The following is a 25,270-nucleotide window of genomic DNA, read 5'->3' on the forward strand; positions in this document are numbered from 1 at the left end:
TGCAATCTAATGTTAATGTAAATTCTTGTGAAAGTCAGAGAAGTGTAGTAAATTGATAAGCTTTCTCTTGGGGTGTTTGTCTCATTGCCTATACTGAACAATAAGGAAACTGAATTTGATAGCTTGGCCATTACCCGAGACATCGGGACCATGCAAAGGGAGATGAGCAAAGATCTGCAGACACCCTACGATCTTTTGATAAGATCACCTGAAAGCCCGAGAATGGCTTGGATCAGATGTTATGGCATGATATTAAGATACTCGTGTGTGTGTGTGTGTGTGTGAACAAACGAGTCTCAGACGTGCTCAGTTATCGACAACAGTACAACATGAAATGGCTACTGTGTCTCAGGTGAGACAGATTTTTAAACCATCAAGGCTATGACACATTCTCCAGAGAGAAACCAACTTTGAAATAATCAGGATAGAGTTAAACACATTGCTACCTGCCAGAGGCATTAATATTAAAAGTAAAGAGCATGCTGATCAAATTAGGATTTCCTTACAGCGAGAATGGTCATCAGTTTCAAGGCCTCCACTAAGTACTGAACAAAGAAAGCTTGTAGGGAGGCCAAAAACAAAAAATATCAGTCTGTCTTTGTCTGGACAAAGTGGCCATGGCTGTATAAAAATCAGCTACATGCTGAAGGTGGGAGACAAGGAGGCCATACCTAACAGGTTCCATATCAAAGCATGGATCCAAGTGAGTGGTGTATTTGGACTTCCACAAGGCATTTGTTAAGGCGCCACATAAAAGGTTATTGCACAAGATAAAAGTTCATGGGGTTGGGGGTAATATATTAGCATGGATAGAGGATTGGTTAACTAACAGAAAACAGAGAGTTAGGATAAATAGTTCATTCTCGGGTTGGCAAACAGTGACTAGTGGGATACCGCAGGGATCAGTTCTGGGACACCAACTATTTACAATCTATATTAACGACCTGGATGAAGGGACCGAGTGTAATGTAACCAAGGTTTATGGTGATACAAAGATGGGAGGAAAAGCAATGTGTGAAGAGGATACAAACAATCTGCAAAAGGACATAGATAGGCTAAGTGAGTGGGCAAAAGTTTGGCAGATGGGGTATAATGTTGGAAAGCGTGAGGTCATGTACTTTGGAAGAAAAAAAATCAAAGAGCAAGTTATTATTTAAATGGAGAAAAATTGCAAAGTGCTGCAGTACAGCGGGACCTGGGGGTGCTTGTGCATGAAACACAAAAGGTTAGTATGCAGGTACAGCAAGTGATCAGGAAGGCCAATGGAATCTTGGCCTTTATTGCAAAGGGGATGGAGTATCAAAGTAGGGAAGTCTTGCTACAGTTGTACAGGGTATAGGTGAGGCCACACCTGGAATACTGCATGCAGTTTTGGTTTCCATATTTACAAAAGGATATACTTGCTTTGAAGGCAGTTCAGAGAAGGTTCACAAGGTTGATTTCGGAGATGAGGGGGTTGACTTATGAGGAAAGGTTGAGTAGGTTGGTCCTCTACTCATTGGAATTCAGAAGAATGAGAGGTGATCTTATTGAAACATATAAGATTATGAGGGGGCTTGACAAGGTGGATGCAGAGAGGATGTTTCCACTGATAGGGAAGAATAGAACTAGAGGGCATAATCTTAGAATAAGGGGCCACCCATTTAAAACTGTGCTGAGGAAGAATTTCTTCTCTCAGAGGGTTGTAAAATAATATGGTAGAATTCTTTATTAAGTTGGAGAGTGACACAGTTAATTCAGAGACTAGGGTCTTGAACTTAAAGAAAGGTAGCTTTGATGGTATGAGACGTGAATTGGCTAGGATAGACTGGCGAATGATACTCAAAGAGTTGAAGGTGGATAGGCAATGGAAGACATTTTAGATCACATGGATGAACTTCAACAATTGTACATTCCTGTCTGGCATAAAAATAAAACGGGGAAGGTGGCTCAACCGTGGCTAACCAGGGAAATTAGGGATAGTGCTAAATCCAAGGAAGAGGCATATAAATTGGCCAGAAAAAGCAGCAAACCTGGGGACTGGGAGAAATTTAGAATTCAGCAGAGGAGGACAAAGATTTAATTAGAAGGGGGAAGATAGAGTATGAGAGTAAGCGTGCAGGGAACATAAAAACTGACTGCAAAAGCTTCTAAAAATATGTAGAGAAAAAGATTAGTGAAGGCAAATGTACGTCCTTTGCAGTCAGAATCAGGGGAATTTATAATGGGGAACAAAGAAATGGCAGACCAATTGAACAAATACTTTGGTTCTGTCTTCACTAAGGAAGACACAAATAACCTTCCAGAAATACTAGGGGACCGAGGGTCTAGCGAGAAGGAGGAACTGAAGGAAATCCTTAATAGTCAGGAAATTGTGTTGGGGAAATTGATGGGGTTGAAGGCCGATAAATCCCCAGGGGCTGATAGTCTGTATCCCAGAGTACTGAAGGAAGTGGCCCTAGAAATAGTGGATGAAATAGTGGTCATTTTCCAACATTCTATAGACTCTGGATCAGTTCCTATGGATTGGAGGGTAGCTAATGTAACCCCACTCCCAAAGGAGGGAGAGAGAAAACAGGGAATTATAAACCAGTTAGCCTGACATTAGTAGTAGGGAAAATGTGGAATCAATTATTAAAGATGTAATGCAGCACATTTGGAAAGCAGTGACAGAATCAGTCCAAGTCAGCAAGGATTTATGAAAGGGAACTCATGCTTGACAAATTTTCTAAAATTTTTTGATGATATAACTAGTAGAGTGGACAAGGGAGAACCAGTGGATGTGGTGTATTTGGACTTTCAAAAGGCTTTTGACAAGGTACCACACAAGAGATTAGTGTGCAAAATTAAAGCACATGGTATTGGGGGTAATGTATTGATGTGGATAGAGAACTGATTGGCAGACAAGAAGCAAAGTGTAGGAATAAACGGGTCCTTTTCAGAATGGCAGGCAGTGACTAGTAGGGTACCACAAGGTTCCGTGCTGGGATCCCAGCTACTTACAATATACATTAATGATTTAGACGAAGGAATTGAATGTAATACCTCCAAATTTGCAGATGACACTAAGCTGGGTGGCAGTGTGAGCTGTGAGGAGGATGCTAAGAGGTTGCAGGGTGACTTGGACAGGTTAGCTGAGTGGGAAAATGCATGGCAAATGCAGTATAATGTAGATAAATGTGAGGTTATCCACTTTGGTGGCAAAAACAGGAAGGCAGAATAATATCTGAATGGTGACAGATTAGGAAAAGAGGAGGTGCAATGAGACCTGGGTGTCATGGTACATCAGTCATTGAAAGTTGGCATGCAGGTACAGCAGGTGGTGAAGAAGGCAAATGGCATGTTGGCCTTCATAGCGAGAGAATTTGAGTATAGGAGCAGGCAGGTCTTACTGCAGTTGCACAGGGCCTTCGTGAGGCCACACCTGGAATATTGTGTGCAGTTTTGGTCTCCTAATCTGAGGAAGGACATTCTTGCTATTGAGCGAATGCAGCGAAGGTTCACCAGACTGATTCCCGGGATGGCAGGACTGACATATGAGGAAAAACTGGATTGAGTAGGCTTATGTTCACTGGAATTTAGAAGAATGAGAAGGGATCTCATAGAAACATATAAAATTCTGACGGGATTGGACAGGTTAGATGCAGGAAGAATGTTCCCGAAGTTGCGGAAGGCCAGAACCAAGGGTAAGGGGTAAGCCATTTAGGACCTAGATGAGAAACTTCTTCACTCAGAGAATTGTGAACCTGTGGAGTTCACTGCCACAAAAAGTTGTTGAGGCCAGTTCGTTAGATATATTCAAAAGGGAGTTAGATGTGGCCCTTACAGCTAAAGGGATTAAGGGATGTGGAGAGAAAGCAGGAAAGTGGCACTGAAGTTGCATGATCAGCCATGATCATATTGAATGGTGGTGCAGGCTAGAAGGACGGAATGGCCTACTCTTGCACCTATTTTCTATGTTTCTATCTATCGTGTGTAGCTTCTGTGTGACCTTTGTGATGAATGTGGTACAGAATGGACTTGGCAACATAGAGGGTAGTCAAACCCCTTTGTTTATTCAAGAAGAACAAATGCTTTAAAGGAACCAAGACATAAACTATGATGTGATGCAGAAAATGAGAATGGGGTCTTTGGCCCCCAGGGAACGGGAAAGAAATGAAGATATTAGACTAGTGGGATCGGTCTTGTCTTTGTTAAGGAAAAATGGAAATGAAACGACACATTGGAAGGTGTAAAGGGTAGAATCGGTTGCAATGTTGGTAGACTCTGAGCTAGGTCTGATCCATAAACAGTATGGGGAGTATCCAAGATATCTGATTAATAAGGGAGGAACTTGGATAGCACCAGATATGCAGTGGTGTACTCTGAAAGGGATAACATGGGTTTGTAGTTGTGACAAAGTCCATCAACACACTGTTCCAGCTTGTGGGTTCACCCTCAACAAAGAATCATCAAAATGCCAGATTGGAATAATTAAATATGGCGAAGACCAAACTAATACCATGTATAAAGGAAAAGGACAGTTTTGTGTGGCTACTGCTGCCACGTATATGATTGTGGGTTCAACCCGAAGCCCCATGCTAAAACATCACTTTTGCTTGATTTCACTGAGGAACATGCCTATCGGTGCTAAAACATTGGTACTGGTACATCATCATAATGCCACTAGTCTGTAGATAAGACAGCCTCTGGAGGATGAAGCCATTCGAGCCATTCCGCATCTGGGACACTATACACCTCCCCTGTCGATGACTTTAAAGCTCATAATTGAGTGAATTAAGATACCCCAGAAACACATAGTGCAAATGATACAGACAAATATCGAGACAGAAAAGGCAATCCTGGGCCTTGGGAATCATGAATGGTGTGAAGTAGGATCTAATGTTGAACTACATCCTTGGGCTAGACTGTTCCAGATGGGATTGGTGAGTAGTGGTGCGACCGAGTCAGCCTTAGTGATGGACTTTGGACTAATAAAGTTACGCACCAAACTTATGTATCTTTGTGAGTTTGTTGAATCGATTGACGTGCCACCTGGTGAGCGCGATAACGTCAAATCAATCAGCGTTAAGAAAGAAAAAGAGCACGTTTCATGGCCACAGGATGTCCCAAAGTGCTTTACAGCCAATTAAGTTTAGAAATGTAGGAAATATGACATACAATTTGTGCTCACAGCAAGCTCCCACAAACAGCAATGTGATAATATCCAGATCACCTGTGGTATTGGTTGTCATTTCGCTGTCATTCTGCCTTTGAAACTGACGGTAATTCAGGATTTAGCGCATCTGCAACATAATGCGTAAATACTAAAGTTGTGGTCTGTCATTCACTGCTCCCCCACAGGATGTGATGTTCTCCCCAGCGCAGAGTTGGCAATCATGGAATTCTCTCGACTCTGGGAAACTGATGAAAACTACTGCTCTTCCGCAGAAATACCGCTGTTAAATTCTCCATTAAAAGTTAGGTATAACTGGGATTTTAACAGCGTGCTGACTGCTTAAGAAAGAAAAAGGTTGGGCAGTGTCAAATTTATCCATTTTAATAAAAAAATAAAATTGTTAAGTAACTTTAAAAAAAAGTTAGTTCACCTTTATTTCAGATTTGTCATTTCCCCATGTGCAAGCCACAATTTCTGTTTTGCTCTAACATTTTTTAAGTTAGAATTTGAAGAGCTTAGCCACCTCCTTGTTCACGGCCTGTGAAAATTCTGCATTTAGATTGGATGTTTAGACAGCTTGTTGATATTGCAGCAGCTAGGAGATTCCCACTGTACTCTCTTGATTTGAATTACATGTCAGAAAACCTAAACTTCTTGACACAGAGATTGCCACATTTTTGTGCGAAGCTTACTTCGGGGCTGGGGGTGAAATTCTTCGCTTCGCCACTGGCCGCAAATTCCGAGCCATTATGGAACAGTTTTTGCAGAGTGACCGAGGCTGCCTCTGAAACTGCAGGCAATTAGTATTTAAATAAGCTCGTATGGTGAAGCTGCTATCCCTTTGGCCCTTCGAAAAGCTGCTCATTGTGGCCCCTCTCCCAGATTCCAGCCCCAGCTCTGTGCTCAGAGGCCTCTCTCCCAGATTCCAGCCCCAGCTCTGTGCTCACTGTGGCCTCTCTCCCAGATTCCAGCCCCAGCTCTGTGCTCACTGTGACCTCTCTCCCAGATTCCAGCCCCAGCTCTGGGCTCACTGTGGCCCCTCTTCCAGATTCCAGCCTCAGCTCTGTGCTCACTGTGACCTCTCTCCCAGATTCCAGCCCCAGCTCTGTGCTCACTGTGACCTCTCTCCCAGATTCCAGCCTCAGCTCTGTGCTCACTGTGGCCCCGCTTCCAGATTCCAGCCTCAGCTCTGTGCTCACTGTGACCTCTCTCCCAGATTCCAGTCCCAGCTCTGTGCTCACTGTGGCCCCGCTTCCAGATTCCAGCCTCAGCTCTGTGCTCACTGTGACCTCTCTCCCAGATTCCAGCCCAGCTCTGGGCTCACTGTGACCTCTCTCCCAGATTCCAGCCCCAGCTCTGTGCTCACTGTGGCCACTCTCCCAGATTCCAGTCCCAGCTCTGTGCTCACTGTGGTCCCTCTCCCAGATTCCAGTCCCAGCTCTGGGCTCACTCAGCTGCTCTCACCTGGGGACCGCGTCACAATCGGCCCCCGCACACCTGAGCTGGACACCAGGCCCCGCCCCCTTGCTGCGCCGCCATTGGTTGGAGGACCCGTCGCCAGCTCGCTCCGCCCATCTCCGCCGGGGCTCTTCCTATTGGTCCGAGCTCCTGTCAGTCAGGCCGAGCCCACGTGGTGCTGGGCGGGCAGTTTGAGGCGGTTTGTTCTGGAACTTTCCTTCAGCAGGATGGTGTGATTGACGGATGGGACAAGGATCCCGCAGGATCTCTGCTGTTCAGGCCTGAATCATTGGGCCGGTTAGCAGCTTATTGAGGGCCCGCGGCCGGTGAGTGAGAAGCTGCTGTGATCCCGGGGGAACATCTTGTGGCGCCGCCCAGGTCCGTCAGTCTGGTCATTGGCCGCAACACCCGGGCTCGGCCCCGCCCACAACCAGGCTCAGCCCCGCCTCTCGCACACTCCGATTGGTTGGAGGACCAACTGCCCGCTCGATCCTCCAGCCCCGCCCCCGCTCTTTCTATTGGTCCGGAGCTGCTGTCAATCACCCGGGCAATGTGAGCTGAGCATGCGCGGTGGGGCGGCTGTGTCTGAGGCAGCAGGTGAGAGATGGGCGGAGGGAGGGAGCGGGTTAATAAACCCCGGGGGGGCCGCGGGCAGCGGGCATCACACACACCGAGTGCGGGCCCAGGCCCCGCCCGTCCAAGAGACAACATTCTGCATTATCCGCTTCACACACACCCGCTGTGGGCCTCAGGCCCCGAACAACAACCTCCGGCTCCGGCTCAGGGAGGTTGGTTGCTCGGCACTGCAGTGATGTCATAAAGCAGGGCCATTCAGCCCAGCGGGTCCTCTCCTTGTCCCTTTAAAGGAGGAGAGCTGGGACATCCTGTCTCAACACACATTCCCCTGTTCATACTGAGAATCCCCGGGGAAGGGCCAAGGCCCAGAGTGTGGAACACAACCAAGGGGGAAAGAGAAGGAGAGCTGGGACATCCTGTCTCAACACACTTCCCCTGTTCATACTGAGAATCCCCAGGGAAGGGCCAGGGCCCAGAGTGTGGAACACAACCAAGGGGGAAAGAGAAGGAGAGCTGGGACATCCTGTTCAACACACCCCTGTTCATACTGAGAATCCCCGGGGAAGGGCCAGGGCCCAGAGTGTGGAACACAACCAAGGGGGAAAGAGAAGGAGAGCTGGGACATCCTGTCTCAACACACATCCCCCTGTTCATACTGAGAATCCCCAGGGAAGGGCCAGAGCCCAGAGTGTGCAACACAACCAAGGGGGAAAGAGAAGGAGAGCTGGGACATCCTGTTCAACACACTTCCCCTGTTCATACTGAGAATCCCCGGGGAAGGGTCAGGGCCCAGAGTGCAACACAACCAAGGGGGAAAGAGGAGAGCTGGGACATCCTGTCTCAACACACAACCCCCCTGTTCATACTGAGAATCCCCGGGGAAGGCCCAGGGCCCAGAGTGTGGAACACAACTAAGGGGGAAAGAGGAGGCGAGACGGTGCAGTGTGGGAAATGAGAGAGGAATCTGCTCATTCCCAGGGGCAGATCGAAGTGCTTTGAGTGGTGGGTCCAGCAATGAAAGTGAAACCAAACCAGAGGGAACAAATAAAAATGCAATCCAAGGGAACGGGAAGCGGGAAGAAACCACAACCAGCCCAAAAGTGGGACTAATCACCCAAAAAGGTCACTCTAGACCGTTAGAAACTGCTCCTAGTGACTGTGTGCCTGCAGGACTCGGCTTCACACCAGTGTTTAACGGCACAGAGTGCTGGCCTCACACCCAGGGGTCAATGTGTTAGAATTCCAGGGGCAGTGAGAACATGCTTGGAAATATCCTGGAGAATATAAGAAATAGGAGTAGGCCATTTGGCCCCTCGAGCCTGCTCCGCCATTCAATAAGATCATGGCTGATTTGATCTTGGTCTCAACTCCACTTCCCTGCCCGTTCCCCAAGCCCTTGACTCCATTCTCCTTCAAAAATCTGTATCACCACCTTAAATATGTTCAAAGACCCATCCTCCACAGCTCTCTGGGGTAGAGAATTCCAAAGATTCACGACCCTCTAAGAGAAGAAATTCCTCCTAATTTCTGTTTTAATTGGGCGACCCTTTATTCTGAAACTATGCTCCCTAGTTCTGGATTCCCCCATGAGGGGAAACATTCTCTCTCCATCTACCCTGTCAGGAGCAGTGAAAGCTCACTGGGCCCCAGCATATGCTCATCGCAAAACACCGGAAAAGGGAAAAGTCAGCTCTGAAGCCAGTTTGCTGCTCCTTCTGCCCAGCACTGCCTGCACCCCCGGCACACGGAGGGGGAATTTTAGCCTCAGTATTACAGGTTTCATTTACAGGCTGGTGAGAGAAATAGTTCATACTGACACCGAGCTGTGTGATTGGTTCAGTCTGTATGTGACTGACGGGCTCTTTTAAATTTGAGTGGTCATGTATTCGAATTCCCCGTAACTCTAATGGTGGATATAAAATAGAGATGTGTTCAAATCAAAGAGTCTCCTTGGAGATTCTCAGAGAAGTAACGGGTCAGCTTAAAACTCTGGAAACTTCTAAAAAAAATTCTCTTTTTCAATCAGCAGTTTTTGACCGATATTGACTCCCACAGGGACGGAGAATTCTACAATAAGAAAGAACTGGTCATGATTTGAAAGGTATTAAAGGATTCGAGGGGCTCTTACATTTGGGCTCTTTATTTTGTTTCCTCGAGGAGTTAGACAACAGACTTCCTGCTGTCAATAAGGAGTTGGATTATTGGACCATGATGTATTTACTTGTTTTGTTAAATACATTTGCTGAGTGGATTTAAATTCAAGACGAGGTTTGCAGGCATGATGATTTATTCACACATCGAAGGTGAGAGAGATGCTGTGGGGCACATGCTAAGTCCAGTAGCTGAACGTGATTAACAAACTGTGTTTTGTGTTTAGTGATCCCGGGCATGTTACCGAGCCTGTCCCTGGATACCAAGGCAAGGAGAGGCACTCTGGAAGGTAGGGGGAGCTGGGACTTGTCTATGAGAGTAACGAACAGATTTGAGAACTGAAATAATCTAGAATTAGAAAGGAGAAAAGGCCCAAAATGGAGCAGTCAGTAACAGGACATCAATTAGTCTCCTCTTATCTTGGAACATTAAATATCGACACTGTTTTATTTGAAATATCAAAATATTAAACAGCAGCCCAGTTACAGGGGTTATTAACATCAGCAGAAACAAACCCCAACTGTCAGAATGAACATGGTTCAGCCGGGATGTGATTAACAGCAGCAATAATAGTAGACTCCCACCCCTGCAGTCACTTGTGAACTTGCTGGTGTGTCAGCAGGATGGATGAATGAGTGAATCTCTTCCCACACTCAGAGCAGGTGAATGGACTCTCCGTGGTGTGAACTTGCTGGTGCGATAGAAGGTTAAATGAACTAATGAATCCCTTCCCACACTCAGAGCAGGTGAACGGTCTCTCCCCAGTGTGAATACGCTGGTGCGTTAGAAGGTTGGATGAACTAGTAAATCCCTTCCCACACTCCAAACAGGTGAATGGCCTCTCCCCAGTGTGAACTCGGTGGTGTTTCAACAGACTGGATGACTGAGCGAATCCCTTCCCACACTCGGAGCAGGTGAACGGCCTCTCCCCAGTGTGAACTCGCTGGTGCGTTAGCAGGCTGCATGACTGAGTGAATCCCTTCCCACACACGGAACAGGTGAATGGTCTCTCCCCAGTGTGAACTCGCTGGTGTGTCAGCAGGTTGGATGACTGAGTGAATCCCTTCCCACACTCAGAGCAGGTGAACGGTCTATCTCCAATGTGAACTCGCTGGTGCTTTAGCAGGTCGGATGACAAATTGATTCCCTTCCCACACTCACAGGTGAACTGTCTCTCTGTAGTGTGAGCTCCCTGGTTTGTCAGCAGGTGGGATAACTGAGTGAATCCCTTCCCACACTCAGAGCAGGTGAAAGGCCTCTTCCCAGTGTGAACTCGCTTGTGTGTCAGCAGGTTGGATGACTGAGTGAATCGCTTCCCACACACAGAGCAGGTGAATGGCCTCTCCCCAGTGTGAACTCGCTGGTGTGTCAGCAAGCTGGATGACTGAGTGAATCGCTTCCCACACACAGAGCAGGTGAATGGCCTCTCCCCAGTGTGAACTCGCTGGTGTGTCAGCAGGGTTGATGATGAAGGGAATCCCTTTCCACACATGGGGCAGGTGAACGGTCTCTCCCCGGTGTGACTGTGTCAATGAGTTTCCAGCTCAGACGGGTAACTGAATCCTTTTCCACAGTCCCCACATTTCCACGGTTTCTCCGTGGTGCAGGTGTTCTTGTGACTCTCCATGGTTGGATGATCAGTTGAAGCCTCGTCCACACACACAACACGTGTAATGGTTTCTCCGTGCTGTGAATGGTGCGATGTTTTTTCAGGTTGTGTAACTGGTTAAAGCTCTTTCCACAGTCAGTGCACTGGAACACTCACGCGGGTGTGTGTGTCTCGGTGCTTCTCTAGTCACGCCGATTTGTGAAATCTTTTCCTAAAGACAGAACAAGCAAATCATTTTCCTGCCATATTCAAAGGCCGATGATATTCAGGTCCGGAGGAATCAAGTGACTCTGTCAGATCTTGATGTGATGTTTGGTTTTTGTTTCCTGTCTGAAAATCTCCCCTTCTAATACTCTGTAAAAGGAGATTACAGAACTCATCACTAAGTACAGAACAGACAATTCTAGTTTCTATGGAACATTCTTTCCTCTCTTGTTTCCCCAAAGCTGCAAATCCCCGTTCCGCACTCTCCCTCCTCCCTGTGCTGAAAGCCAAACACATCGCACGTCTCAAGACAGTTTGTCCTCCGCTCCCAGTTTTCACCACCAACTCTGGCTGGGTGCAGTTTTACACTCACTGGTTCTCCTCCCCTGAAAGTGCTGACTCTGGTTGGGTGTAGTTCTACACTCACTGGTTCCCCTTCCTCTCCTCCCCTGAAGGTGCTGACTCTGGCAGGTTTCAGTTCTACACTCACTGGTTCCCCTTCCTCTCCTCCCCTGAAGGTGCTGACTCTGGCAGGTTTCAGTTCGACACTCACTGGTTCCCCTCCCTCTCCTTCCCTGAAGATGCTGACTCTGGCTGGGTTCAGTTCTACACTCACTAGTTCCCCTCCCTCTCCTCCCCTGAAGGTGATGACTCTGGCAGGTTTCAGTTCTGCACTCACTGGTTCCCCTTCCTCTCCTCCCCTGCAGGTGCTGACTCTGGCAGGTTTCAGTTCGACACTCACTGGTTCCCCTCCCTCTCCTTCCCTGAAGGTGCTGACTCTGGCTGGGTTCAGTTCTACACTCACTGGTTCCCCTTCCTCTCCTCCCCTGAAGGTGCTGACTCTGGCAGGTTTCAGTTCGACACTCACTGGTTCCCCTCCCTCTCCTTCCCTGAAGGTGCTGACTCTGGCTGGGTTCAGTTCTACACTCACTGGTTCCCCTTCCTCTCCTCCCCTGAAGGTGCTGACTCTGGCAGGTTTCAGTTCTACACTCACTGGTTCCCCTCCCTCTCCTCCCCTGAAGGTGATGACTCTGGCAGGTTTCAGTTCTACACTCACTGGTAACCTGAAATGTAACAGAAAATAATGGAAATACTCAGGCAACATCTGTAGAGATAGAAACAGAGTTAAGGTATCAGGTCACTTTCCTTTCATCAGAACTGGAAAATAGGAGCAGGGGTCGGCCCTCCGGCCCCTCGAGCCTGCTCCGCCATTCAATAAGATCATGGCTGATCATCAACCTCAACTCCACTTTCCCGCCCCATCTCCCTATCTCTTGATTCCCCGAGACTCCAAAAATCTATCTATCTCAGTCTTGAATATAAGTTTTAAATAAGTGCAGAGGCAGGGAAAGGGGAGGAAAGACAGGAGTGATTAAATGACAAAAGGGATGATGGAGCAAGGCAAAAGGAGATGGTGATGGGACAAGAAACAAAAGATGGGTCTGGAGGAGGTGTAAATGGCAATAGGAGATCATTACCAACAGCTGCTGTGCTAAACAATGGGAGCGGTGGTTATGGTGTTGTGAAATTGTGGAACTCAATGTTGAGTCCGGAAGATGAAATTCTGTGCCTCGAGCTTTATTAGAACAGTGGAGGAGGCCGAGGACAGCGAGGTCAGAGTGGGAGTGGTCCGGAGAATTTCAGTAACAAGCGATCGGAAACTCAGAGTCATGCTTGCAACTGAACAAAGGTATTCCGCGATGCGATCACCCAATCTGCATTTGGTCTCTCCAATGTCGAGGACACTGCATCACGAGCAGCGAATACAGTATACTAAATTCAAAGTAGTACAATAAATCGTTGTTTCACCTGGAAGGAGTGTCTGTGGCCCTGGACGGTGGGAAGGGAGGAGGTGAAAGGGCAGGTGTTGTATTTCCGATTTTAAAGTAGGAAATGAGGCAATTAATTTGTGCACAGAAAGCTCCCACAAACAGCAATGAACAGATAACGTATTTTAGTGATGTTGATTGAGGGATATATATTGGCCAGGACACCGAGGTAACTCCCCTGCTCTTCTTCGATATAGTGCCATGGGATCTTTTAAATCTACTCTAGTTGCAGCCGGGTCCTCGGTTTAACGTCGCATCACAAGAGACGACATCTCTGACAGTGCAGTGCTGCACTGGAGTGCCAGCCTGGATTTTTGTGCTCAAGTCTCTGGAGTGGGACTTAAGCAGCTCTGAGAACAAGGGGATCTAAATCTGGGCCCATCTGTTACAATTCTATGGGCTGTAAACTGTCTCCCCAGCATTTACCAGTGCCTTCAGGAGAGATGCTGAGAAAGCCCCTGTGTGCAGAGTGAGAACAAAATCAATGAGTCAATGATTTTCTCTCCCGGTCACTGGGACCCTGAAGCCCCGCCCATTCTTTGTTGCTTTACAAATATGGACAAAGAAGTTCCTTTGAACCATCCCATAATATAACTATATCACATAAGATGTGAAATCAGTTAGTTTCTGCATAATTTATCTTTTTTGATCCGATTTCATAAAAATCCTCCACACACATTGCATATGACAGGGGACAAGAGAGAGAGAGGGAAACCAGTCTCCATTTCTCCTTCATTTACAGACCCTCCCTGGTCTGTCACCAATTCTCCTTCATTTACAGACGCTCCCTGACCAATCACCAATTCTCCTTCATTTACAGACACTCCCTGACCATTCACCATTTCTCCCTCAATGACAGATGCTCCCTGACCAATCACCAATTCGCCTTCATTTACAGACCGGTCTGTCACCATTTCTCCTTCATTTACAGATGCTCCCTGACCACTCCATGTTTCTGCTTCATTTGCAGACGCTCCCTGACGAGTCGCCGCTTTGTGGACCTTTCTGTTGTGGCTTTCAACAATAAAAACCCTGTGGGGTGGAGCAAACATTGCAACATTTGGTAGTGAAATAGATTAGTGCAGGACAGACAGCAGGGATTATTTGAGGAAATAACACAGTGCAGTGAGAAAGGAAATGCAGAGGATGTTGTGTAGATGGATTGTCAAAGGGTGTTTGATAAGGTGCCGGACAGGAGGCTTGTTGATCAAATCACGGTATTAAAGGGAGTGGGGCAGCGTGGAGAGGATGTTGGGTAAAGGGCAGAAAACAGAGAGTAGTGGTTAATGGAGGTTTTTCAGACTGGAGGAATGTAAACAGTGGTGTCCCCAGGGTCAGTATTGGGACCATTGCTCTGCTCAATATAGAGAAATGATCTGGGCTTGGATATATGGGGCACACGATCAAAATCTCCAGAGGAGACCAAAAAAGGGACGATGGCCAACTGTGAAATGACTGTAAGTAGTTTCAGTATGAATACACAGGTTAGTAAATAGGGTGGGTAGATGTCAGATGAAATGTAACCGAGATAAATGTGAGGTGATATTTCTTTGTCCCAAAATGTGTGAGGAAAAGTACATTAAATGGTAAAAATGTAAAAGCAGTAGAGAAGCAGAAAAGGAAAGGGGTGTTAGATTCTAGCTAATGCCTTGTAACATCGGTGGTATGAGACGTGAATTGGCTAGAATAGACTGGCAAATGATACTTAAAGGGTTGGTGGTGGATAGGCAATGGCAAACATTTAAAGATCACATGGATGAACTTCAACAATTGTACATCCCTGTCTGGACTAAAAATAAAACGGGGAAGGTGGCTCAACCGTGGCTAACAAGGGAAATTAGGGACAGTGTTAAGTCTAAGGAAGAGGCATATGAATTGGCCAGAAAAAGCAGCAAACCTGAGGACTGAGAGAAATTTAGAATCCAGCAGAGGAGGACAAAGTGTTTAATTCGGAGGGGGAAAATAGAGTATAAGAGGAAGCTTGCTGAGAACATAAAAACTGACTGCAAAAGCTTCTATAGATATGTGAAGAGAAAGAGATTAGTGAAGACAAATGTAGGTCCCTTGCAGTCAGTATCAGGTGAATTTATAATGGGGAACAAAGAAATGGTGGACCAATTGAACAAATACTTTGGTTCTGTCTTCACGAAGGAAGACTCGAATAACCTTCCGAAAATACTAGGGGACCGAGGATCTAGCGAGAAGGAGGAACTGAAGGAAATTATTATTGGTCAGGAAATTGTGTTAGGGAAATTGATGGGATTGAAGGCTGATAAATCCCCACGGCCTGATAGTCTGCAGCCCAGAGTACTTAAAGAAGTGGCCTTAGAAATAGTGGATGCATTGGTGATCATTTTCTAACAGTCTGTCGTCTCTGGATCAGTTCCTATGGACTGGAGGGTAGCTAATGTAACACCACTTTTTAAAAAAGGAGGGAGAGAGAAAACAGGGAATTATAGATCGGTTAGCCTGACATCGGTAGTGGGGAAAATGCTGGAATCAATTATTAAAGATGAAATAGCAGCGCATTTGGAAAGGATTGACAGGATCAGTCCAAGTCAGCATGGATTTATGAAAGGAAATCATGCTTGACAAATCTTCTATAATTTTTTGAGGATGTAACTAGTAGAGTGGACAAGGGAGAACCAGTGGATGTGGTGTATTTGGACTTTCAAAAAGCTTTTGACAAGGTCCAACACAAGAGATTGGTGTGCAAAATTAAAGCACATGATATTGGGGGTAATGTATTGACGTGGATAGAGAACTAGTTGGCAGACAGCAAGCAGAGAGTCGGGATAATCGGGTCCTTTTCAGAATGGCAGGCTGTGATTAGTGGGGTACCATAGGGCTCAGTGCTGGAATCCCAGCTATTTACAATATACATCAATGATTTAGATGAAGGAATTGAGTGTAATATCTCCAAGTTTGCAGATGACACTAAGCTGGGTGGCTGTGTGAGCTGTGAGGAGGATGCTAAGAGGCTGCAGGGTGACTTGGACAGGTTAGGTGAGTGGGCAAATGCATGGCAGATGCAGTATAATGTGGATAAATGTGAGATTATCCACTTTGGTGGCAAAAACATGAAGGCAGATTAGGGAAAGGGGAGTTGCAACGAGACCTGGGTGTCATGGTACATCAGTCATTGAACGTTGGCATGCAGGTACAGCAGGCGGTGAAGAAGGCAAATGGCATGTTGTCCTTCATAGCTAGGAGATTTGAGTATAGGAGTAGGGAGGTCTTACTGCAGTTGTACAGAGCCTTGGTGAGGCCACACCTAGAATATTGTGTTCAGTTTTGGTCTCCTAATCTGAGGAAGTACGTTCTTGCTATTGAGGGAGTGCAGCGAAGGTTCACCAGACTGATTCCTGGGATGGCAGGACTGACATATGAGAAGAGACTGGATCGACTGGGCCCGTATTCACTGTAGTTTAGAAGAATGAGAGGGGATCTCATAGAAACATATAAAATTCTGACCATTAGATGCAGGAAGAAAGTTCCCAATGTTGGGGAAGTCTAGAATCAGGGGTTACAGAGTAAGACTAAGGGGTAAGCCATTTAGGACCAAGATGAGGAAAAACTTCTTCACTCAGAGAATTGTGAACCTGTGGAATTCTCTACCGCATAGAGTTGTTGATGTCAGTTCGTTAGATATATTCAAGAAGGAGTTTGATATGGCCCTTATGGCTAAAGGGATCAAGGGGTATGGAGAGAAAGCAGGAAAGGGGTACTGAGGTGAATGATCAGCCATGATCTTATTGCATGGTGGTGCAGGCTCGAAGGGCCGAATGGCCTACTCCTGCACCTATTTTTTATGTTTCTATGTTTCCAGACTCCCACCACCCTTTGGGTAAATAAATTTCCCCTCATGTCTCCTCTATACTTCCATGCAATTACTTTAAATCTGGCCCTCTGGTTGTTGAACCCTCTGCCAAGGAACACAGGTCCTTTCTATCCACTCTACCCAGGCCCCTCATAATCTTATACACCTCAATCAGGTCTCCCCTCAGCCTGCTCTGTCCCAAAGAAAACAGACCTAGACTATCCAATCTTTCCTCATAGCCAAAGTTCGACAGACCAGGCAACAATCTGGTAAATCTCCTCTGCACCCTTTCCTGTAATATGGTGACCAGAACTGCACACACTACTCCAGCTGCAGCCTAACCAGTGTTTTATGCAGTTCAAGCATACGTCCTTGCCTCTTGTATTCCAGGCCTCGACTGATAAAGGTAAGTATTCCACATGCCTTCTTAATCACCTTATCTACCTGGCCTGCTACCTTCAGGGATCTGTGAACCTGCACTCCAAGGTCCATTTGTTCCTCTACACCTTTCAATGCCGTACCAGTTAATGTGTATTCCTTTGTCTTGTTAGACCTCCCCAAATGCATTACTTCGCACTTCTCCGGATTGAATTCCATTTGTCACTGTTCTGCAGCTTTCTTAATTATCAACTACACAGCCTATTTTAGTGTCATCTGCAAACTTCTTAATCATATCCCCAACATTCAAGTCTAAGTCATTGATACATACCATAAAAAGCAAGGGACCCTGCACTGAGCCCTGCAGAATCTCACTGGAGACAGCCTTCCAGTCACAAAAACACCCATCAACCATTACCCTTTGCTTCCTTCCTCTGAGCCAATTTTGGATCCAACTTGCCTCTTTACCTTGGATCCCATGGGCTTTTACTTTCGTAACCAGTCTGCCATGTGGGACCTGATCAAAAGATTTGCTAAAATTCACGTACGCGACAATATATGCACTGATCTCATCGACCCTCCTGGTTACCTCCTTGAAAAATTCAATCAAGTTAGTCAGGCACGACCTTCCCTTAACAAATCCATGCTGACTGTCCTTGATTAATCCATGTCTTTCCAAATGAAGATTTATTCTTTCCGTCAGGATTTTTTGCAATACTTTTCCCACCACTGAGGTTAGCTGACTGGCCTGTAATTATTTGGTCTATCCCTTTCTCCCTTTTTAAGCAAAGGTCTTGGTCGGCTGGCGCGGACACGATGGGCCGAAATGGCCTCCTTCTGTGCTGTACATTTTTATGATTCTATGAAAAAGTATCGTTTATTCCTACTCTGTTTTCTGTCCATTAACCAATCATCAATCCATGATAATATATTACCCTTAATCCCATGAGATGTATTTTAGCCATGTTATGTTAAAGGCAGAGAGGTTGTTTCCACTGGTCGGGGAGACTAGAACTCGGGGGCACAGCCTCAAAATACGGGGAAGCCAATTTAAAACCGAGTTGAAAAGGAATTTCTTCTCCCAGAGGGTTGTGAATCTGTGGAATTCTCTGCCCAAGGAAGCAGTTGAGGCTAGCTCATTGAATGTATTCAAGTCACAGATAGATAGATTTTTAACCAATAAGGGAATTAAGGTTTACGGGGAGAGGGCGGGTAAGTGGAGCTGAGTCCACGGCCAGATCAGTCATGATCTTATTGAATGGCGGAGCAGGCTCGAGGGGCTAGATGGCCTACTCCTGTTCCTAATTCTTATGTTCTTATGTTATCTCTAAAACCTACAAGGGGTTCAGATACACAAATCTTTAAAAGTAGGAGGACAAGTTGATGAAGTGGTTAAAAAACACATGGGATCCTAGGTTTTATAAATAGGGCTGTGGAGTACAAAAGGGCAAAGGTCATGTAAACCTGTACAAATCATTGGTTGGACTGCAGTTCGAATATTGTGTCAGGTTTTGGGGATCTTACACCAGGAAGGATGTGGAGGCCATTGAGAGGGTGCAGAGAGATTCACTGAGATGATACCAGGGAAGAGAGGCTTTAGTTATCAGGGGAGATTGGAGAAACTGGGGCTCTTTTCATTAGAACAAAGGGTAATTGGAGATCTGAGGGAGGTGTTCAAAGTTTGATCAGGTAAATGAGGAAAAACTATTTCCACCAGTTGGAGAGTCAGTAACTCGAGGACATCAAATTCAAATCATCACCAAAAGGCTCAGACCCAGGGAGGAACTATCGAGCACACTGTACAACAATGTTTGGGACACTCTGTGTCCGGGGGAGGAACTGATGCGTTTTTCTTATCTTTGTGTTAAATGATGTTCACATCGAGGTGACAGATGTCAGCGCTGGGGAATGGGGTATTCTGAGATCATATTGTCTGCCTGAAGCACTCTGCAGTCAGGTACAGCATGGGTTAAATACAGAGTAAAGCTCCCTCTACACTGTCCCATCAAACACTGCCAACCCATAATGAGCAGAGCTCAGGGAGGTTGGTTGCTAGGCACTGCAGTGATGTCATAAACAGGGCCATTCAGCCCAGCTGGTCCTCTCCTTGTCCCTTTAAAGGTGGAGAGCTGGGACATCCTGTCTCAACACACATCCCGCCCTGTTCATACAGAGAATCCCCGGGGAAGGCCCAGGGCCCAGAGTGTGGAACACAACCAAGGGGGAAAGAGGAGGAGAGAAGAGGAGGTAAATGAAGGAGTTGGGACTGAGGGCCACCAAGCTGAAGTTTTAGAGGAAGAGTGAGTTCAGTAGTTTAAGATCCAGGGAGAGAACAAGGCACATTGCACAAATTGCTACTATTTTACCCTTCTCTTCACTCTACCCCTGAAGGTGCTGACTCTGGCTGGGTTCGGTTCTACACTCACTGAATCCCCTCCCTCTCCTCCCCTAAAGGTGCTGACTCTGGCTGGGTTCAGTTCTGCACTCACTGGTTCCCCTCCCTCTCCTCCCCTGAAGGTGCTGACTCTGGCTGGGTTCAGTTCTACACTCACCAGTTTCTCTCTAATATGTGATCCATGTGCCCAATCTCCATGTGTGAACCTCGACAGTGAGTGTCGACAGGCTATTCCACTGTCCTCACCCGAGGCCTCATACGTGCATTTTCCAGCAGGGTCACTGATCCCTCCTCCCAATGGCTCAGTGGGTAAAGGTAACGCCAAGTGTGACTGAGTCACATTAACAGGACAGACCCAGGTTTAATCCCGTCTGCATATCCTCACCACCTAATCCCCTGTAAAAGGAGTTTGCAAATGTCATCACTGTAGGAACATAGGAACAGGAAAAGGCCATTCGGCCCCTTGAGCCTGTTCCGCCATTCAATTAAATCATGGCTGATCAGTATTTTAACTCCGTCTACCTGCCTTGGTTCCATCGCCCTTAATACCCTTGCCTAAGGAGAATCCATCAATCTCAGTTTTGTAATTTTCAATTATCCCCCAGCCTCAGTTTTATTGGGAACAGAGTTCTGGATTTCCACTATCCTTGAAGAATATAAGAGGATATGAAATAGGAGCAGGAGTGGGCCATGTGATCCCTCGAGCCTGCTCCACCATTCAATAAGATCAAGTCTGATCTTGTATTTCAGCTCCACTTTCCCGCCCTATCCCCGTACCCCTTGATTTCTTTAGTGTCCAAAAATCTATCGATCTCAGCCCTGAATATACTCAATGACTGAGCATCTGGGGCAGAGAATTCCAAAGATTCACTACCCTCTGAATGAAGAAATTTCTCCTCATCTCGGTCATCTCTGGGCCTTAGCCTGAAACTGTGACCCCCTAGTTCTGGACTCTGAGCCAAGAGAAACAGCCTCTCAGCATTTGTGTGAGGAAGTGCTTCCTGACATCACCCTGAACGGCCTAGCTCTGATTTGAAGGTTATTTCCCCATGTTGTGGACTCCCTCACCACTCCTTGAGTGGTCTGCACAGAGCGGTCTTAAACGGAGTGCACTTAAACAGAATGGTTTATTTGGGAACTTGGAAAGAGTGGGAATTGGGAGAAGAGGGGGAAGGAGTTGCAGTTTTTTGCCCACACTGTTTGTAGTGTTTTGTGTTACAGGTAGATATTTAATGTCATTATCCATTACTAAATGCAGATCAAGTAAGAAGTCAAAGAACTAAACTGTAAACTAAGTTACTTTAAATACAAATGTAATTATATTTAATTAAATAGAACAAGGTGATACAAGGCTGACAGTGCTGGTGGTGTGCCACAATTGCAGCATGTGGGAGTTTGTGAGAGCATTGTGATATCCCGGACAAACACCTTTGCAGGAAGTACCTGCATCTTGAGGAGTTTCAGCTCAGAGTTGTTGAGCTGGAGTCTGAGGTGCAGATATTGCAGGGTATCCGGGAGGGGGAGAGTTACCTGGACACTTTGAAAAGGAATGTAGTTGTGGCAGGGGACAGTATAGTCAGAGGGATAGATACTGTTCTCTGCAGACGCGACCGGGATTTTTGACGGTTGTGTTGCCTGCCTGGTGCCGGGGTTAAAGAATCTCCTCACGGCTGCAGAAGAACTTGGAGTGGGAAGGGGAGGATCAGTTGTCGTGGTCCATGTAGGAGCCAACGACATAGGTAGAACTAGGAATGAGGTTCTGCTGAAAGAGTTTCAGGAGTTGGGGTCCAAATTAAAAAGCATTTTCAGGTTGGCAGGCTGTAACTAGTGGGGTGCCGCAAGGATCAATGCTTGGGGCCTCAGCTATTCACAATATATATCAATGATTGGGATGAGGGGACCAAATGTAATATATCCAAGTTTGCTGATGACACAAGCTAGGTGGGAATGTAGTTGTGAGGAGGCTGCAAAGAGGCTTCAAGGGGATATAGACAGGCTACGTGAGTGGGAAAGAACATGGCAAGTGGAATATAATGTGGAGAAATGTGAGGTTATCCACTTTAGTAGGAAAAATAGAAAAGCGGAGTATTTTTTTAAATTGTGAGAAATTGGGAAATGTTGGTGATCGGTGTCCTTGCATACAAATCACTGAAAGTTAACATGCAGGTACAGTCAGCAATTAAGAAAGGAAATGATATGTTGGCCTTTATTACACGGGGATTTGAGCATAAGAGCAAAGATGTCTTGCTGTAATTATATAGAGCCACGGTGAGACCACACCGAGAGTATTGTGTACAGTTTTGGTCTCCTTACCTAAGGAAGGATATACTTGCCACAGAGAGAGTTCAACAAAGGTTCACCAGACTGATTCCTGGGATAGGGGGATTGTCCTCTGAGGAGAGATTGAGTAGACTAGGCCTATATTTTCTAGAGTTTAGATGAGATGCGATCTCATTGAAACATACACAATTCTTACAGGACTTGACAGGGTAGATACAAGGAGGATGTTTCCCCCCTTGCTGGGGAGTCTAGAACCAGGGGTCACAGTCTCAGAATAAGGGGTTGGCCATTTAGGACCGCGATGAGAAGAAATGTCTTCACTCAGAGGGTGGTGAATCTTTGGAATTCTCTATTCTAGAGGTCTGTGGCGGCTCAGTCGTTGAGTATATTCAAGACAGAGATTGATAGATTTTTGAATATTAAAAGGAATCAAGGGATATGGGGACAGTGCAGGAAAGTGGAGTTGAGGCAGAGGATCTTATTGACTGGCGGAGCAGGCTCGAGGGGCTGAATGGCCAACTCCTGCTCTTATTTCTTGTGTCTTATCTCCTTACGGACCTGCCACATAAATACTGTGGCTACAAGAGCAGGTCAGAGGCTGGGTAATCTGCAGCGAGTGTCTTAACTCCTGACTCCCCAAAGCCTTTCCACCATCGACAAGGCACAAGTCAGGAGTGTGATGGAATACTCTCCATTTGCCTGGAAGAGTGCAGCTGCAACACTCAGAAGCTCAACATACAGGACAAAGCAGCCCGCTTCATTGACACCCCATCCACCACCTTAAACATTCACTCCCACCACCACCAGCGCACTGTGGCTGCAGTGTGTACCATCTACAAGATGCACTGCAGCAACTCCCCAAGGCTTCTTCGACAGCAGCTGCCAAACCCACAACCTCTACCAGCTAGAAGGACACAGGCAGCAGGCACATGGGAACATCACCACTTCCACGTTCCCTTCCAAGCCACCAAGACACCATCCTGATGGGAATATATCACTGTTCCTTTATCGTCGCTGAGTCAAAATCCTGGAACTCCCTCACTAACAGCACTGTGAAAATACCTTCACCACGCGGACTACAGCAGTTCAAGAAGGCGGCTCACCATCACCTTCTCAAGGGAATTGTTTAACAGGGGTTCACACTGACTCACCTGACAGGCCGACTCAGGATCCACCCCTCAAGCACTGCGATTGGTTGTAGAACACGCTGCTCCCTGGGCCCTCCGGCCTCTGAGCTCTCTTCCTGTTGGTTCCCAGGGCAATCAATCACCACTCGCCAACATTATACTGCCAGATGAAGTTGAGGGGCTCAGAGGAAAAAATAAAATGAGGCCGTGCATCTGAATTAATAAATAAAATTAGAGAAGCATGATTAAATTTATAAACAAAACTATTTAAAGTCAAATCAAATGGATTGTTGCACTTAATATATTCCTTTTGGGCCAAGTGGAAAACTTGTGATATGTGGGCTGTGCAGAGTGACTGTGCCCGGTTACACAGCGTGTCCCTGGCTCTCCGCTCCAAGTGCACATGTTTCAGCTCACATCCAACTGACTGGATAAACCTCGTCCGTCTAAACTCCATCACAGAAATATCAGCATTTGATGTTTGGTTATGCTAAACCTTTATAAAACACTGGTTAGGCCTCAGCTGACACATTGTGTTCAATTGTGGGCACCACACTTTCAGAAGGATGTCTATGCCTTAGAGAGGGTGCAGAAGAGATTTACTAGAATGGTACCAAGGATGAGGGACTTCAGTTATGTGGAGATACTGGAGAAGCTGCGGTTATTCTCCTTGGAGCAGAAAAGGTATAGAGGAGATTTGATAGAGTGTTCAAAATCATGAAGAGTTTTAATAGACTAAATAAGGCGCAACACTTTCCAGTGGCAGAAGGTTTGGTAACATGAGGACACAGAGTTCAGGTGATTGGCAAAAGAAGCAGAGGCGACATGAGGAAACATTTTATAAGCAGCGAGTTGTTGCAATCTGGAATGCACTGCCTGATAGGGTGGTGGAAGCAGATTCAATAATAACTTTCAAAAGTGAATTGGATAAATACTAAAGGGACAATATTTGCAGAGTTATGGGGAAAGAGCAGGGGAGTGGAACAAACTGGATAGCTCTACCATAGAGCCAGCACAGGCATGATGGGCCGAATGGCCTCCTGCGCTTTTTCATTCTATGAAAATGGCAGATGATCTTCCCAGAATGCTCCGACCACATATCCCCAGCATAACCAAGACCGCCTATTTCCACCTCCATAACATCGGCGGTCTCCGCCCTTGCCTCAGCTCATTCTCTGCTGAAACCCTCATTCATTCCTCGGTTACCTCTAGACTTGATTATTCCGACACAGTCCTGGCTGGCCTTCCACATTCAACCCGACATAATCTTGAGCTCAGTCAAAACTCAGCAGCCCGTGTCCTAACTCGCACCAAGTCCCGCTCACCCATCACCCCTGTGCTCGCTGACCTACATTGGATCCCAGTTAAGCAACATCTCGATTTCAAGATTCTCATCCTTGTTTAGAGTTCCTTCCATAGCTAACCCCTCCCTATCTCTGTTATCTCCTCCAGCCCCACAACCCCCCCCCCACCGCCCCCAGCCCCGCCATGTCTGCGCTCCTCTAATTCTGCCCTCTTAAGCATCCCTGATTATAATCACTCAACCATTGGTGGCTTGTCTTCTGTTGCCGAGGCCCCAAGCTCTGGAACTCACTGCCTAAACCGCTGTGCCTCTCTACCTCTCTTTCCTCCTTTAAGATGCTCCTTAAAACCTACCTCTTTGACCAAGCTTTTGGTCACCTGCCCTAATTTCACCATATGTGGCTCAGTGTCACATTTTTTGAAAAAAGCAATATATTATATAATAAAATACAAGATTACAAGATGTCGTTGGCAGGACCACACCGCGCATGGTCAGCACACGACCACACCGCACATGGTCAGCACACGACCACACCACACATGGTCAGCACACGACTACACCGCACATGGTCAGCACACGACCACACCGCGCATGGTCAGCACACGACCACACCGCGCATGGTCAGCACACGACCACACCGAGCATGGTCAGCACACGACCACACCGAGCATGGTCAGCACACGACCACACCGCGCATGGTCAGCACACGACCACTCCCCCATCCATCCGGCTCGCTCTCGCCTGCGCGCTGGCGGCCTTTACCCGAGGCTCCGTGGCGGGCGGTGATTCTCCCGACCCAGAAGCTCTCCGGGCGGGGGAGTGACATTTGCTTAACATCCGAATGCAAGCAGGGCCGGGCCGGAAAATCGACCCCCAAGAGTCCCGGGTGGCCCACCCTGGCCACGAGCCGATTCCGTTTGACCACAGCCACGTGATCCGCACAGCGCCACAGTGAGTGGGCGGTGCCTGGAGGACAGAGAGCGCGGCGGGTCCTCCAACCAAT

General features: G+C 46.8%; 2 protein-coding genes and 1 long non-coding RNA gene across 6 annotated transcripts in view; 1 reads left to right on the forward strand and 2 right to left on the reverse strand.

Annotated features, from left to right (window-relative positions):
* The window catches only part of LOC139274165 (zinc finger protein 850-like), a gene marked incomplete at its 5' end in the record, with an annotated part of 94,420 nt that overhangs the window by 20,601 nt on the left and 48,549 nt on the right, over positions 1 to 25,270 (reverse strand). The gene's annotated exons all lie outside the window — the stretch shown is intronic.
* LOC139273759 (zinc finger protein 256-like) overlaps positions 1 to 25,270 on the reverse strand; it is a 41,014-nt gene that overhangs the window by 4,175 nt on the left and 11,569 nt on the right. Inside the window, exons 2-3 of one of the 3 annotated variants that reach the window (XM_070890817.1) lie at positions 22,989 to 23,177; positions 9,751 to 11,142 (exon numbers count right to left, since the gene is read on the reverse strand). In XM_070890817.1, the coding sequence (XP_070746918.1) occupies positions 9,915 to 10,814 (900 nt within the window). In that variant the 5' untranslated portion in view covers positions 10,815 to 11,142; positions 22,989 to 23,177 and the 3' untranslated portion in view covers positions 9,751 to 9,914. Of the gene's footprint in view, positions 1 to 9,750; positions 11,286 to 22,988; positions 23,178 to 25,270 lie in introns of those variants that run through there. The other 2 variants (XM_070890816.1, XR_011595340.1) reach the window with 2 other exon arrangements.
* The window catches only part of LOC139273814 (uncharacterized), a 41,329-nt gene continuing 22,889 nt past the window's right edge, over positions 6,831 to 25,270 (forward strand). The window contains exons 1-2 of one of the 2 annotated variants that reach the window (XR_011595384.1): positions 6,831 to 6,921; positions 9,549 to 9,611. This is a non-coding gene — a long non-coding RNA (uncharacterized lncRNA). The other variant, XR_011595385.1, reaches the window with a different exon arrangement.

The sequence above is a fragment of the Pristiophorus japonicus genome, chromosome 9, assembly GCF_044704955.1.
Source record: "Pristiophorus japonicus isolate sPriJap1 chromosome 9, sPriJap1.hap1, whole genome shotgun sequence".
In the NCBI taxonomy this organism is placed as follows: Eukaryota; Metazoa; Chordata; class Chondrichthyes; family Pristiophoridae; genus Pristiophorus; species Pristiophorus japonicus.